This window comes from Primulina eburnea, chromosome 3 (assembly GCF_022965805.1).
Source record: "Primulina eburnea isolate SZY01 chromosome 3, ASM2296580v1, whole genome shotgun sequence".
NCBI lineage: Eukaryota > Viridiplantae > Streptophyta > Magnoliopsida > Lamiales > Gesneriaceae > Primulina > Primulina eburnea.
Window position 1 is genome coordinate 3,867,610 of NC_133103.1, and position 16,158 is coordinate 3,883,767.

The 16,158-nt window shown below is 35.2% G+C and overlaps 2 protein-coding genes across 5 annotated transcripts; one reads left to right on the forward strand and one right to left on the reverse strand.

Moving 5' to 3' along the window:
* Positions 1-298: 298 nt before the first annotated feature.
* Positions 299-5,291, reverse strand: LOC140825471 (alpha/beta hydrolase domain-containing protein WAV2-like). Of its 2 annotated transcripts, none has more exons than XM_073187268.1 (8): positions 4,856-5,291; positions 4,020-4,055; positions 3,783-3,861; positions 3,572-3,626; positions 3,271-3,387; positions 2,091-2,255; positions 1,253-1,490; positions 299-602 (listed from the first exon to the last, which is right to left on the reverse strand). In XM_073187268.1, the coding sequence occupies exons 1-8, from the start codon at positions 5,091-5,093 to the stop codon at positions 583-585; spliced, it is 948 nt and encodes a 315-aa protein (XP_073043369.1). In that variant the 5' UTR covers positions 5,094-5,291; the 3' UTR covers positions 299-582. The 2 variants fall into 2 exon arrangements, with proteins under 2 accessions (XP_073043369.1, XP_073043370.1); XM_073187269.1 differs by having other exon boundaries at positions 299-684; positions 4,856-5,288.
* Positions 5,292-9,002: 3,711 nt separating this feature from the next.
* LOC140825473 (protein Brevis radix-like 4) lies at positions 9,003-13,902 on the forward strand. 3 transcript variants are annotated; one of them, XM_073187271.1, is made up of 5 exons: positions 9,003-9,110; positions 9,585-9,719; positions 9,850-10,241; positions 12,486-13,028; positions 13,530-13,902. In XM_073187271.1, the coding sequence occupies exons 2-5, from the start codon at positions 9,597-9,599 to the stop codon at positions 13,606-13,608; spliced, it is 1,137 nt and encodes a 378-aa protein (XP_073043372.1). In that variant the 5' UTR covers positions 9,003-9,110; positions 9,585-9,596; the 3' UTR covers positions 13,609-13,902. The 3 variants fall into 3 exon arrangements, with proteins under 3 accessions (XP_073043372.1, XP_073043374.1, XP_073043373.1); XM_073187273.1 differs by lacking the exon at positions 9,003-9,110 and adding an exon at positions 9,211-9,234; XM_073187272.1 differs by lacking the exon at positions 9,003-9,110 and adding an exon at positions 9,247-9,416.
* The last annotated feature ends 2,256 nt before the right edge of the window (positions 13,903-16,158 follow it).

Here is a 16,158-nt window from a genome sequence, read left to right on the forward strand (position 1 = left end):
ACAATGCCAACTCACGCATTTTAGTTATCACACTAAACCAATTTGGATCGTTGTAACACATAAACATCCACAGGAGATAGAGACAATTCCCAGACTACTTAACATTGTTACCAAATCTTGTGTAGGCGAAGAGAAAATGTTTGGAGCTGCTAAATGGGGGGACAACCTGGGATCTTGTCCCAGAAACTCCATTTGGTTTTTATGATGTTTTTAAGAGGAAACAAGACAAAACATTGAAGAAGGCATAACACCAAGATTAAATGAGACGATAAAAGATGGTACGTAAAACGCTAACAAAGACCATGCACCGGTGGTTCTTTCATTACAAACAGAACCAGGTCAACCGACAGTAGCATAGCAACCATTATCACAATACAGAGATAACCCAGGAGAAGAATACATGTATGTTTCAAATTTTACGAGTAATTTCAGATCGGTTACATCATTATTGGGACGATCAATCAGTTTACTGGGATATGATGTGTCGGTATCATGCTATGTACCTAAAGCATCTAACAGCCTTTGCCTCTTCTGAACATCATGCATCCGATGAAAAGCACTGGAAAACACGGTGTTGGACAATCACAGATAGCTCTTGGTTACTGCAAAATCCATAGAAAGGGCGTAACTGTTGAATCTGGATGTTGTCCTTAAGTGTGGCAGCAGATCAATGCGCATCAAAATCTGACACAAGTGCAAAATGATGCATCAATTTGGACTGGGACATAGAGTAGCTATTAGTTTGAAGAAACTAGATTTCTGATCACTCTCACAAAAATAGATGGGATTAAAAAACTAGAAAGAAAAAGGAAAAGAATCCCACTGATCTACTGGAGCAAAAGCAATGCGTCTAGCCTCTCAAGCCTAGAAATATCCAACTTGTGCAGGGTATGAACAGATGAAGTCAATTGATTCTTTTGGTAGATGGTAGAAGTAAATATATATAACAAAAGTTAGTTTACAAGAGTAGAACTAAAAGAACAGGGAAATAAATGGAAACCATCGGTGTCATTTTCTTAATGTCCAACCCCAAACCACCAAAAAGGTAAAACCAAAAAGTAAAGCATGTAAAACAGATGGTCAACATATGATATTCCCACATGATCAACTCATTTTATTCGACAGGACAGTTCCTTTGGCGAAACTTTTGGGAACAAGATGTGGTAAGTTTTAAACAACTGATAATTATAATAATAGATACCGGAAGATGCAACATTGCATTAATTTGGCGCAAAAGAAATTCGAAACATACCACTTTCAGAGGAGCCGTCAATCTTCTTATCTGGAACACTTTTCTCCAAGAACTCCTGAATTGTTCTCCAATAGTGATCACCACCAGACAACCATGTATCCATATGCATTCCCGTAGGAAACTCCACAAATAAACACTGTTGGTTGCGTGCAGCAGCCTTAGCATATAACAATTGCATGTGCAAGGGGGGTACCATTTCGTCTTGTAATCCAGAGAGGAAAAGGATTGGTTGTCTGATCTGCAGTTCGAAGCATCGAACTTTAAACGACGGACATATATATGGAAGATAATAAATGACGAGAAGAATGTTACAAAAAGGCTGCAGCATATATGAGAACATTGCAGCACAAGAATGCCAAATGGAACACTTTTAATCAGCTGACAACAATGGCTTTAAAACTAAAACAATTCTGTCAGCATATACAAGAACATTGCTGAAACAAGAAAGCCAAATAGGACATTTTCAATCAGATGACAACAATGGCCTTAAAATTTAAACAATAAAATTGCCTTTAAATCAACATCTGGATTGCAGGCGAAATTCAATTCACAAACCAGATATTCGGATACCAGTACTAATTCCGTTATTTCAGGAAAAAATCATGTCTATGATTTTTAAGGAATGAACTTGACATCCAACTGAATCCAGCTTTCTTTGACCATTCAACTATTCTAAATTTAAGCCTTACACTTTAGCTCGTGCTCGGCTTTTTTTAAACTCATTTGGATAGACATGAAAATTACCAAGGTAAGCTAGCCAAGTTGATAATTGATGGTCACTATGTCAAGAACCACAAAAAAAGATACTGAACCACATATACATCTAAAGTCGCCTCACCTCATTTATAACATCAATGGTACTCCATGGAGAACGAATAAGAAAATTCAAAACCCCGGGAACTTTTGAGCTACTTTTTCCAATAAACCACTTCAGGAAGGGTAGTAGAACTCCAGCCATGTCCAGGATAGATGTGAAAGTGTTTTCCAATATTAATGCAGCCACCTGAAACAATGAAGGCACCAGTTGCACCATGAGTCAAAGTCAGAACACCCAACACATTCGGAGTAACCAAAATATATTTATTTCTATTTCCAAGGAGAAGAACAATTATTTTATTTCTAGATTTACAAGGAGACAAGTACAAAAGAAAACCCAGACCACACACCGCAAAATGGTGAAAATGACATATGAACAATAAAGAAGACTTAGAAGAATACCATATGGCCATAAAACGAGAAAGAAATTATTTGACGTCACAACTGAAAGTATAACACCATTCTAATAACATCTTTGAACAATTTTTCAAAATAAATAGCAAATAAATAATAAACTTGATTGATCAACAATCAGAAATGCTGCATCTGTACCACATGATTCCCAATTGTTGCTTAGGTAGCACTCATATACAGCAAGGGTTAGGAAAACAATTGGTCCAAAACAATTTGTTTGCAGAATTAGAACGTAACAGAGATAGGATATAAATAAGAAGAAAAGAAACAAAATTTCAAAGTCGAAACTAAATGAGAGGAGAATGTTAAACCATGCCTAAAGTACCAGTTCCAAGTAGAAAATTATTACACTTTCAGCTTTACTATAGAGAAAAAAAGACATTGACGTGAAAACACGGGGAAATTCTCTTCCATGGAGATACAACTGAAAAGTATAAAACCTGTCAAAAATTACGGTTTCCAATTTAAACCAGTAAATATGATGTGACTGACTGGACATAGTAATTTAGACCACAATTTACACAAAGAAATTTGCAACTGCAATGTGAATATGAACATGAATCCCATCCGAGAAATGAAAAGATGTTGGTAATTCTTTTTAATTCACAAGCATGACTATCATATTCAACAATGGCCATAGTCTATCAAGTATTTCGTCACCTTGATCGGGATGAACAAAAATATAAATCAATCTAGAAATGGAAAGTAAGTATATAAGAGGAAAAGTATGGTTTCACACCCGAAGAAGGAAGAGGTCTTTAAGGTGAGACAGGCCCTGAGGACATTACCTTGTCTGGGTTGTTTTTCGTAAGCACTGCTCCAACAGCTCCCCCAAGTGACCTCCCAAAAACTACAATTCTGGACGTGTCGATATCTGTCCTCTGACTCAGATGATCCAGTGCAGCCTATTCCACATGATTATCGGAAAGATTAGAATTGACATGCCTGAATACCAGTGGCTACCACTCCTCCCCCATCCCAACCCATCTTAAAACAAGGTTGAAAAGAACAAGCAAAATAGCAAATCTAAAAGATTGCCGGGGGAAAACTGTGTTTCATTAAGTGAAATACAATAACTTGAAGCAAGACCTGGGCATCCATTGTAATACCATGTTGTGAAGGAAATCCGTCACTAGCACCATAACTGAGAACCACAAAGTTAGAGCAATGTAAATTTCAGTCTAATACAAGTATATATGTCTAAATACACCAATTAATAAAAAAAATACAACCAAGTAGCAGAAGAAAGAGGAAGATAAACCATAAAAGAGAAGAACATAACAAGAAAACAATCACTTACCCTCTATAGGAAAGCATGAAGACGTTGCATTGGAGTCTTTGCAACATAATTCGAACCATTTCAAGACGATGAGCAATGTCTGCAGGTAAATCATCAAGGCCCCAAGAAGAATATTTTTAAAATCTTTTTGTCTGCAAAGCTAATGAGCTCGAACAAAAAGAAACATTTTGAAAGCTTAAAAAGACGTGAGAAATGCTACATCGATGTTTGTTTCTAACATCTAACTGAAAAGGATACTTCCAGCATTTTCTTGGAAGAAGAGAATCGTTGGACCTGCAATCACAGGGAAAAAAGGTTTTAACTTCAGTACGCACATCAAAGACTATCCAACTGTAACTGCAGCACCTGCTGCTGCTTCTTCGTACTTACCTTCTTCTTACTAAGCTGTCCATTTACAGGTACATTTGCATCATGAAAAAAATCCTTCTTTTTATGTAACAGTTGAATTGACATTTTATGTAACAGTTGAGTTGACAAAGGTAAAATTTTCCGTGAAAAACTCTCACAGAAACTCAAACAAACTAGTAAGACCTTCACTGTGGAATGACTCCTTGTACCAAATATTGCATTTCGTGGTGGTGTGAGCAAAGAATCATACTTGAAGCAGAGAAGTGAAATCCTAACTCATGATTTTCAACTCCCAGCATTTATCAGCTCTAAATTAAGTAATATTTTCCACAAACTACACTTAAAAAGAATCAAACCAAAACATGACCCATCAAGTTCTGTTTTATGTATGTATCCAGTGGCAAAATATCGTCTCTCTCTTTTTCCTTGTTGCCTGAAATAATTTTTAATTCACTCATATCTCATCACACCACAAAAATCTAGTCTCGCAATGTAAATGACCAGTAAACCCTAACCCGACAAACCACTCTCGCGGACTTTGTCTCAAACGGATCGCAATCAAGCATATTTACCCATCCCCAACCAACACAAATCCCCACACGTCCGCAACATAATTTCTCCAATCAATCGGATACGAAGCCATAACATCATACATGCAACAGCACAAGTAAAAACCCGTTGACAAAAAAAACAGAAATAATAAACAAATACGAAAAGAAACCTACCTCTGCAATCGGGTAAGAGCTTGATAAACCAGGAATGGAGGCGAACGCCATCGGAAGAGGTTAGCCAAACGTCCTCATAAATTAGGCGCAGGCGTGCGGGGGTGATGGGGTAAGATTTAGTGAGACCAGGCAACACCGGCACGTATACGAGCTTTTCCTGAAATGCCACCAGTAATGCCATTCCCGCCACAACTATTCCGCCCATCCCGTACAGAAAAGCGTTCACGTACGACACCATGATCGATGCCCTTCCAGCTCTTTTTCCCTATCGCACTACTTTCGCATCTCAAATAAGTGTGCGTTTAATCTTTTGCGGTGTATATTCTGTTGTTCGACTCGATCGGCGAAGGGAGTAGCCGAGACGGAGAACGTTGAGGAATGGAGGCGTTGCTGGAGATTAAAACGACGACGTCGATTATGTGAGAATCGATATTATTTTAAAATACTCCTCTTTCACTCTTTTTTTAATCAACTTTACATTAAAATAATTATTTTTATAGTTACTGGTCATAACATGATATCTACATATTTGAAAAACCAGATTTCTTTTTAATCAACTTTGGATTATTTCTTAAATAAATATTTTACCGTTATTAGGAATTATGGCCGATAATATTTGCCAAACTTAATATATACTAGGTACTCTGCACACGCGGTGCGTGTGTGTACATTTTTTTTTATAATTATTTATGGACTAAAATGAAATTTGACAAATTATCGAGGTACTAAAGTGCTATTTGAATAATTGTAATAAAAAAAATAAAAACAAAAATGTTTTTTGAAATTAAAAAAAAAAACAAAAATGTAATTTTGATATCAAATAGAGGCAAAATAGGGAAACCAAAAAACAGACCAAAGACACCAAAAACAGTTATTCTAATATGCTTAAACTTAATAAATAGTAAAAGATATTTTTAGCATGAATGTTGACTTGACATTATGGGTGATATGAATGATAATGAGTCGAGTTTGGATGAGATTTCATATCATTCATCGTCATTTATTATATTCATTATCATCATCGTCATCTTTATGCACATCGGATGATTTAATATTCATATTATATTCAAATATTTTACTACTACCTATAATTGTATTTTATTAAATTTGAATTATTTCGAGTAATCTACTAATATTTGCTAAATTGTTAATAATAAATATATAACAAATATAAAATGAGAATTGTTATTACATCTTGAGACTTTGTTATTTGCTAAATTGTTAATAATAAATATATAACAAATATAAAATGAGAATTGTTATTACATCTTGAGACTTTGTTATTAGTAATGAGATTTTGTATTGAATTTATCATGATATTTTGATTAATGAAATTTTTTATTGAATTTTTGAGTAATGCTAAAAGTACAATCAATATATCATACATATGATTTGGCCAATAGTGTGCAAAAAAAATTTGAACGGTGATGTGGGTTGGGTTTATGAGGGATACAAATAACTTCTGATTTTTTTAAAAAAAATTGACGAGCAATTGGAATAAATAATAAATTACAACTCTATCGTACCACAGTCGGTGTATTGATATTTGTATTATTAAAACGACCTAAAAATTGGCATTTACCTACTACAGAGATAGTGTGATGACCAGATATCGTTGAATTGATGTAGGAGGCTAATGATATTTCTGATGCACGTTAGTAGCACGAGGAAATTTTTTTGAAAGGAAACAAAATTGGATTAAGATGAATCTTCAATTATTTAAAAGACACACCAGCTTAAAATATGTAATTTACTATTTTTGTTCCCTTTAAAAAACGTGCATATACTCACTGGATTGAAATAATTGATGATTTCATCCGTCACAGTAATTAATAAAATTTAAGACAAAATCGTATAGGTTGCTGCTTGATTCGTCATTTGGAATACGTTTTCTAACCCATAACATCTACACGAAACATCAATTTTCCATTATTCTTTTAAGGTCTTTCACGTGAACGTTTTACAACTTTTTGTATCATATGTTATCAAATTTTATGTTTAGTTCTTGATTATTACAGTAAGTTTAGTGATATCCCATAAGGATCTGGGTCATCATTAACTCGGTTTGTTATTTGGATAGTTGAGATTGTAATCAATGTACCGGTTAGTTTCCTAAAAACCCAGGCGAATCTTCTCTGCTCGGGCACTGCGGGCCTTCCCGGGCAATCATCATAAGCCCGAGATCTCCACCAACCACCTCGATACTCTACTTACTCCGGGTCACCTCGAAACTTGCACCATACTTGAGTATGATGGATACAGACCATCTATTCTGTTATAACCACTTGGGTTTGGAGTGTACTAGAAGTCATCAGAAACTTGAGTATGTGCAACCGACTTGCCATACTTAGTAGGTGGCAAGAGAATCGAGTTACCTACCCCATTTTCTGCTATAAATAACATGTATTAATATCATTTAGTGATTTTGAAACCTTTGAACTCTCAAGCATTATACATATTTTCTCTCAAATATTGCTTGTGTTCATCTTCAACCTGCTGACTTTAGCATCGGAGTGGCTACGCCGACACCCCTCCGACGCTCATTCACGAGTTACTTTCTTGTTTGCATGTGTTAATCCAAGCCATTACCTTTACTCAAATACTATAAATTGTCGATTTGATCCGTTTGAGCTCCTTACCCGGCTCACTCATTTCAGCGGGTTCACATCATTTAGTAATTTTTCTATATTGTGAAGTTGATGTGACGCTCACTATCACCGATTAGAAATGACAATTTCACCCGAATCCGAACCCGGTCAGAAGGAAACCATGATATGAAGGAGAATTTTTATTCGATTAAATAAATAGGTAATAAGATATGAATTTTTTTGATATGAGGATGGAGGCGGATATTAAAGAAAGAATCATATTTATATCCTACCCAAATACCTGATTAAATTAATATATATATATATATATATATATATATATATATATATATATATATATATGATTTTTTGGCTGTAATGTTAACTATAATATGCTTTTGTTGAATGATATTAGTTGGATGAAATAATAAAATTATTAATATATAGTTGATGCTATTTTGTTGAATAATGACGTTAATATAAATTGTTTCTAATATTTTGTTATTTGTTTCGAATAATACTACATGAACAACCAAATTTGTACAACAAATTCAATGCAAACATTTCATTTATCAAATATCATGATAGTTTCAATATAAAATCATACGAGATCATAACAAAATATCATGATATTATTATTATAAATATGATTGTACGATATATTGGTTGTACTTTAGGCTATGTTTGGTTTAAATGATAGGATTACAGAATGATTAACACATAAATGATAAAACAGAATGATTGAAGTAGATAATGATAAAATAAAACTATGTTTGATATGATTATTAAGAATGAGATAAATAATAACCTTTTGATGAATTGACGAAATTGCCCTTCTACTTTTGCGACGGCGGTGGTCGGCTAGCAGTGTGATTGTTGGTCGAAGGCGAAGACGGAGGCGGCAGGAGAAGGGGGTGGTTGGCCGTGGCGGTCGGCCGGCAGGAGGAGGGGGGTGGTCGGCAACGACGGCGTCGGGGGTGGTCGGCGTCGGGAGGCGGTCGGTGGGAGGTCGGGTGAGGGAAGTGGTGATAAGTTTGGACCTAGGAGAATAGTAAAATTGAAAGATATGATGAATTAAGAGTAGGATAAATAATCTTAGGGGGTGAGGAGTGATTATTTTATCCCAGTTAATATAGCATAATCATTCATAGGAGGGATTGACTTGGTTAAATAATCAATCATACCAAACAAGAGATAAAGTGAGTTAAAAATTCATAAACCCACCTTATCAATCCTACCAAACATTGTCTTAACATTATTCAACTATTAATCATCAATCGGTCAGTATAAAAATATTTGTAATTTGAAGTAAAAGAAGAAACATATCACATCTCATGCGTGTCTTTGTTTTTTATATTCTAAAAATTAATAAAATATAAATTTCCACTTATCTATACTTCTGGATTTATTAAAGCGAAAATAAAATATTTTAACTGTAATAATAATAAATATAAATAACTTAAAATTTCTAAAATATTAATTAATTAAGTTGAAAATCCTTCAACTAGCTCATAGGTAATAACTTTACCAACATTGAATGTTATGGATAAAACAAAAAAATAAAGTAAAAATCAAAAGCCAAAAATAAAAGCATCTAAAAGCCTCAAAGCTCTCAAAGGCCGACAGTTTTCAATATGCTTTTCACATCTTCAGTCTCCTCCAAGAAGGTAACGAAGCACCACCCTTATTCCTTCCCGTCACCTTTTCTTTGGTTCGCCTCCCATCTCCACCATCCTGAAATAAATCTTCCGAAAAATTCTCAGATTTCTTGCAATGTTTCTTTCTGATCCTGTAATATATCGACATTTTTCTTTTGTATTATGTGTGTATACATTTATAGAATATACACACGTAATGCGATCAAAATATAGAATCTTGTGTTGACTCGTGCATACCTTATAATTAAGGGTGGGCACTAAGAGTGCCGGCTCACCAAAATCACAGCTCTGTTTTTCGTTCTCCTTTACATTCATGTATCGTAAACTCTCTCTCGTTTCCCATTAATCTACACAGGATTTTTCTAAGTTAGAGTTCTGTAATTTTGTGCGGTTTTTTATTTGGGTTCTTTTTTTGTATTTTTTTTTACAGATTGTTTAATTTGGTTTCTTCTTTTTGACCTGTTTCCTGCATCATATTTGCAGATAAGATAGAAGATGCTTACTTGCATAGCACGTTCGAAGCAAACGGGTGACGGATCGTGCGTTGATCACCAGGGAGAAAAGCCTAATTCCAATGTCACTCCTAATAAGCAAGCTATTAAAAACCTTTCTTCTCAGGTGATTGGACGTGTAAACTAAGTGATTGTCCCGTTGATTTTGCTCGAAGGAATGCAAAAATTGTTGGGTCATTTTTTCTTTTCCTGAAATTTATTTACTGAATGAAAAATGTGGTGTCGCCGTGTCGCAGATCAAGGACATGGCATTAAAGGCCTCGGGTGCGTATCGGCACTGCGCGCCGTGCACAAATGAGCCTGCGGCGCAGCAACGGAGGTCCAGGAGTTTCCGAGGCGGTGGTGAGCCTGAGTCGGCGGCTCCCGAAAAATTCCGGTGGTCGTATAGGCGGACGGGGAGCTTCAACTCCAGTTCGACAGCTGGGCGGAGGGAGCTTGAGGCGAGGCTGAAGGGGATCTCCAGCGGCGAAGGGACACCGGCGTCGGCCAGGTGCCGGCGAGTCGACCCGATTGTATTCGTGGAAGAAAGCGAGCCCAAGGAGTGGGTGGCACAAGTGGAGCCGGGGGTCTTAATTACGTTTGTCTCCTTGCCACGTGGCGGAAACGACCTTAAGCGGATTCGATTCAGGTACGTTTTGGTAGTTTCGCTCAATCTTTTCTTAAAGTATAATTTTAGAATAATTTAATATATTTCTACTTTCCTTCCAAAGCATGGCAACCCACCACATGGGAGAATCTAGGATTGAGACAATTAGATCACCATTTTGACCAATTTTTTCAAAATTCGATAACGTCGCAAAAACCAAATTTGGAGAGGAAATTAATGTATATATGATTTTTCTAAACATTTAGGTCTCGAATCCGAAATCTCGTTCCAAATTAGGAAATTTGAATGAACTACAAGTCCATATATGCCTGCCTATCTACGGATTCTGTTAGTTAATTATTTGTTAAAATATAATCAAGACAATTTAGTTTTGTAAAAATTTAGTACGAAATGCAGGTTCACAGCCCTTCGACAGAATAATGAATTGTGAGTGGAGACTATTGTCAATAATAACTGGAATAGTTAAAACGCATGATGAGAATTGATTATTGGTGTAGCATAATTAAGAATTATGATATATGGTCTACGGAAAATTTAAATGGCTATGAGTGTTTTCTTGACTTTAGGATGAAAAGTTTGCACGCTTGGTTGGTGTAAATATATTTATGGCTATCATGGTCATTATACAAAATTTTCAAACAAAATAAATCGTCGAAAAAGAAGAAAAATATCGAGTCGAATTTAATCTCATATTACTTGGATTTGCTTGAATAAGTATCTTATTTGAGCATTCTATTATTGAAGCCATACTTGCATGTCTCTCCAAATAAATTCATAATTAATGGGATGTATTTTAAAATAAACTGGTCATTAAAAGCAAGACTTTGTGGGCAAACATACTAGATCGTGCCTATAAGGAGAAATCAGCACAATTGTTTTGACAAAATTACGCTAATCATTATGAATTGGGCCATGAGGAAAAGAAAAATAGGACAACACCATTTTCAAAAGTCTTAAAAGCCAAATTAAAACTCAAGAAAACATCTCGGTAGGCCTGTCGTTTTCAAGTGTTGGGAAACCTTTTACTTATTGTTGTCGTTTTGTCGGGGATTGCCATTGCTTTCGTTTTCAATTTTACTCACGCCTCTTTCTTTGCTTTGTCATCTTGTGTACTGTTTTCTTGACAATTTGTCTATGAAATGTATAATCCTGTGTGACTCCAAGACTGATCAACTGGTGACAAGATGGGTATCTGAAGCTGGCTTATGAACAATAAACATTTCTGGCAGTGGCAGACAACAGGATTTTGTGTAGCCATTGATGAATGTTGGATTTATCTTGTTGCTTTGGTATCAGTCGGCAAAAGTCGAAAATTAGCACATGGGATCAACTCAGTCTAGGATGTAGTGGATCTAACTTCTTAGCCTAAATATGTTTTCTATGCTATATTTGGTGATAGACATTGGTTTATTTATAATCATAGATCCTGAATGGGGATTTTTTCGACTCTACTTTTAGGACACTTAACCAAAATATTCATTTAATTGTTGTAAAAGAGTGAAAAATGATGTGGGCTCCTTTATAGCAATTAGATCAACTTTTGAAATAATATCCCAAGAGTAGGGTCGAATTTAACCCTGAATGGGATTCACATGACATTGGCTCTTTGTGCTATATTATCTAGTGGGTAAAGATTGACGAACGGCTCACTTTAAAATATATTCCCATAATTGGTAAATGTATATTTTTATTTAAATTCGTTTCATGATCTAATTATTCGATTGGTTATTCTCCTTCATTGGTTCTGCACTCTCATTATTTTACCGGAGATTTGGATTATCTTGAAACCATTTCAAAGAGCATTCAAATGTCATGCACTTTATGTCCAAGCCTCCATGATTTTCAGTTTCTTAATATTTAGTGATGAAACTTGTGGAACGGGGGCCAGTCAGGATTTAGGACTATCCCCTCTTTGATTTTCAACTGTTTAGCATAAATTTTTTCTTTGTTCGTATTATATGATTTCAGTATTTCACCACCTCTGAATTTTTTGAGTTCTAGAAATTTAGTTTCGTCGTCCTCTATGAAAATCATGGCTCCACTGCCACAGCTAACTTTCTTGCCATAATTGACAACCATTGAAATAAAGTTTGAATTGATTCTTTGATAAGTCAGAATGATGAATATTCCTCAGTAGCGGCATATAAGAATATTGAACTGTTATTTTTTTATAATCATGGGAATTGAATGACGATGATAGGGAAATCTTGTTCCTTAATCACCTTAAATTTTGCTTAAAATGTTTGCAATTTCATGATTCTTTAGCCGAGAAGCATTCAACAAATGGCAAGCTCAAAGGTGGTGGGCCGAAAATTGTGAGAAGGTGATGGAACTCTACAACGTACAAAGATTAAACCGCCAAGCTTTTCCCCTTCCAACAACTCCGAGATCCGAAGATGGCCGTAGCAGTTCAAAGATAGAATCCATTCAAAACAGCCCAGTTACGCCACCATTAGATAGAGAACCTCTGCCTCGTACCTTTTTTCGGCGGGTGGGAAACGGGATATCATACTCATCATCGGATTCACTAGACCATCAGTCGACTCATTCTCGTTCTAACTATGACTCATGTGGTGTTTCCTCTACGCCAAAACTCTCAAGTATCAGTGGTGCTAAAACAGAAACATCCTCCATGGATGCTTCAATTCGAACTAGCTCCTCAAGAGACGCTGATCGCTCTGGAGAGATATCAATAAGCAATGTCAGTGATCTGGAAAGTGAATGGGTCGAACAGGATGAGCCCGGTGTGTATATTACAATTCGACCACTGCCTGATGGTAAAAGAGAACTGAGACGTGTGAGATTCAGGTTAGTATTTATGTTGGCTTAACTTGTCTTGATTAATAGCATTTTACATCTACTACCTGAAATATTATTCCTGTACTACCCAGTCCCATAATATCCAATCCCTAGTCAAATTGTGAAAAATTACTAAACTGCTGTAAAAGTCTATGCAATCAATGGACTTTTCAAGCATAGACTGATTATTTTTGTAAAGCTTGGACGAATATAAAATAATCTCTTATATATCCCGCGATAAAGAGTTTTACTTGATCAGGCCCGGGACATAGCAGTTCCAGTGGATTACTGTACTATATATACTAGTAGCAACGAGTCCGTCTTTTAAACAAGATTGCAGCTCCTTTCTGCCTGTCTCCTGTGTTCTTAAATAAATGCATCATAAATGGTCAAAAAATGTAACAAAATTTTCTCCACCTTGAGACTTTTTAAGCTTGAATTGAATCTTGAGTAGTAGTCTCGTTGTTTAATACTTGTTCCAACTTGACTTAATATCGGAATCAATTTTAGCCGAGAGAAATTCGGCGAGGTGCATGCAAAGCTATGGTGGGATGAGAATAGATCCAGGATACACAAACAATACTTGTGATGGATTCAATTCAACAAGGGAAGGAGATCAAATACTGCAATATTTTACTGATTGAGAGATATAACATGGTGCCAACTAAAGTGTTTACCTTTTATTGAAAGAAACTGGTTCAGTCTTGCAAGGGGAGAGTCATAGTTTATGACTTGAAAGAACCTTCATCTGGTCTTTTCAATTTTTGTTTCTTGTACTTTATTTGCATGGAAATTGTGGGATATCTATATTGTGGGCATTTTTTTAGTCATGTATGAATCTTATATGTATAATTTAAACGTGCTTGAAAGGGCATTGATGCTGATTGTGTAAAATTTCGAGTTACAGCAAAAAAAAAAAAAAAATTCTCGGGATTTTATTATATATTCTTCAAATAGAATAAGGAATCTGACTTGTCATGTTTACTTATAAGCCGTTTTAACATATTCGAAATTTCGAATCACATGTGGCTTTCATCCAGCAGATGAGCACCGATGCTCAAGAAAAACAAAGAAATGAAGATTTAAATAAATGTTGTACTATTTTTTTTTATAAACTGACGTCCATTTTAAAGTTTGTCCTATCAGATTTTTATATGTTACACACACTTATAATGTTTCTCCTCCGATGAAATTTTAGTATTTGAATCATTAACACACGATATCAACAACACATATAATTAGTATCATAGTCAAGGTCACGGGTTCGATTCTTATTGGTTGCAAAAAAAAATAATCTGGAAAAAAATTGTTGAGTGCAATAATTGTTCATGTTAGGTAAAACAATTGAAACATGATGTTTGATTTATTGTACATTTTAAAAGATTTGAGATATATCGCTATTATTAACTATATCTTTTAGTAAAACGAGAAACGTTCGGACTTATATTTCTCGATGTTTAAATAAATAGATGAGTAAAATTAATGATTTGTACGGAATGTTTCGACCAATATTAATAATACGGAAATAGACAAAGGATTAATAGTTATTAATAAAAAATAATTAGAAAAAAGCAAAAACTTGTGTGAGACGGTCTCACGGATCGGATTTGTGAGACGGATCTCTTATTTGGGTCACCCATAAAAAAGTATTACTTTTTATGCTAAGAGTATTACTTTTTATTATGAATATGGATAGTATTGACCCGTCTCACAGATTATGATCCGTGAGACGGTCTCACATGAGACCCACTCTTAAAAAAATTTACTTTGATATTTAATAAAGTCTTATTATATCCTTATAATCTATATTACGTTATTAAGTTTAAGGAGATCAAGTTAACGAACTTTGAGATCGTGACTCCTCAAATTACAAAAAAAAAAATTTGCTTAATAAAATATCATATAAGCCATTAATAAATTTGTATCTTGTACTTGTGACATCCTAATAAAACATTTCTTTATTTTTATCTATACTTTTGGAATTTAAATAATCATATCATTTGTAGCATAAAAATATTATAAAAACGATTTTTAAATTTAATATAATTAATAAAAAAAATTTAAAAATAAATTAGCACCAAAAATATACAATTCCAACTGAGAATACTTTCTTGTAATTTTTTAGATTAAAAAATAACCATAAGTGGAGTACATAAAATAGGATATCAAAACATTATCTAAAAAAACATTATCTAAAAGGCACATTTGGCCAATTTTTTGTAAAATCAGATTCTCTAATTCTACCCACGTGAATAATATGTCCAATCATTTGTCTGCTCCCAACAGCGTTGAATGGACCTTAACAACGTTGAAATTTGATTTTTTTTTTAAAAAAAAAGAAACCGAACAGGAACAATGACGGCTTTTCTTCACCAGACGAGACAAGGCTCTACTCTGGAGGCATCAATTTTGTGCTTTTCTTCGCATATTCTTGAGGACCTTTCAGTTCTCATCTCTTAATCCTTTCATCGGCATAGTTCCGATTCCAGTGATGCTGAGCTGTGGTCCTGTCTGGGCTTGCTTTTGGCGGTTGCAAGATTTTCAAACTAAGCTTGAACTGAATCAATAAATCTCGATTCTCGAGTCTTGGCTATCTATTTTCATGATCAAGATTTTCACTTTTCTTACTGTGGCAGCTTCCCAACGGAAAGTGAAATAACACTGGCGGACAGAGGAGGAAACTATGATGTTGTTGTGGAGGTTCAGGTTCCGGGCACTGGAGGAAATGGTGTTTCTGGATAAACGGGTGACTATTCAACGATGGAGGAGTTGTCTAGAGTGCAAATGCCCTTATTCTCAAGTATTATGACTACTGCAGCACTACAGGGACTCAAGATTTCTCTGCAAAACCACCATTTGGGTCAGCCATCACTAATGAAATCCCGAAGCCAATATCAAGAATTGTGGAGCCTCTACATTTGAGCACTTTGATGCCAGGTGAGGATTAGGCAGAGTTAACTGAACAACACGCACTATCCTAATCCCGATCTCATTTACCAGTGACGATCAAACAAAGAAAGGAACTTTATTTAACAGAACAGCAAAATTGAAATGGAACCAATACTATTGACCGACGAATTCGGTTGGGATTAATTCTAGCAAGCGGACTAGGTCAAGTTATAGTAAATGGACAGACGTC

Coding starts and splice junctions, on each gene's coding strand:
- LOC140825473 (XM_073187271.1), top strand. CDS start 9,597: ATGCTTACTTGCATAGCACGTTCGAAGCAAACGGGTGACGGATCGTGC. Junction 9,720..9,849: donor TTAAAAACCTTTCTTCTCAG/GTGATTGGACGT, acceptor GCCGTGTCGCAG/ATCAAGGACATGGCATTAAA. Junction 13,029..13,529: donor CTGAGACGTGTGAGATTCAG/GTTAGTATTTAT, acceptor AATCAATTTTAG/CCGAGAGAAATTCGGCGAGG.
- LOC140825471 (XM_073187268.1), bottom strand. CDS start 5,093: ATGGTGTCGTACGTGAACGCTTTTCTGTACGGGATGGGCGGAATAGTT. Junction 3,627..3,782: donor TTCATGCTTTCCTATAGAGG/GTAAGTGATTGT, acceptor TGTGGTTCTCAG/TTATGGTGCTAGTGACGGAT. Junction 3,388..3,571: donor GTATTACAATGGATGCCCAG/GTCTTGCTTCAA, acceptor CATGTGGAATAG/GCTGCACTGGATCATCTGAG.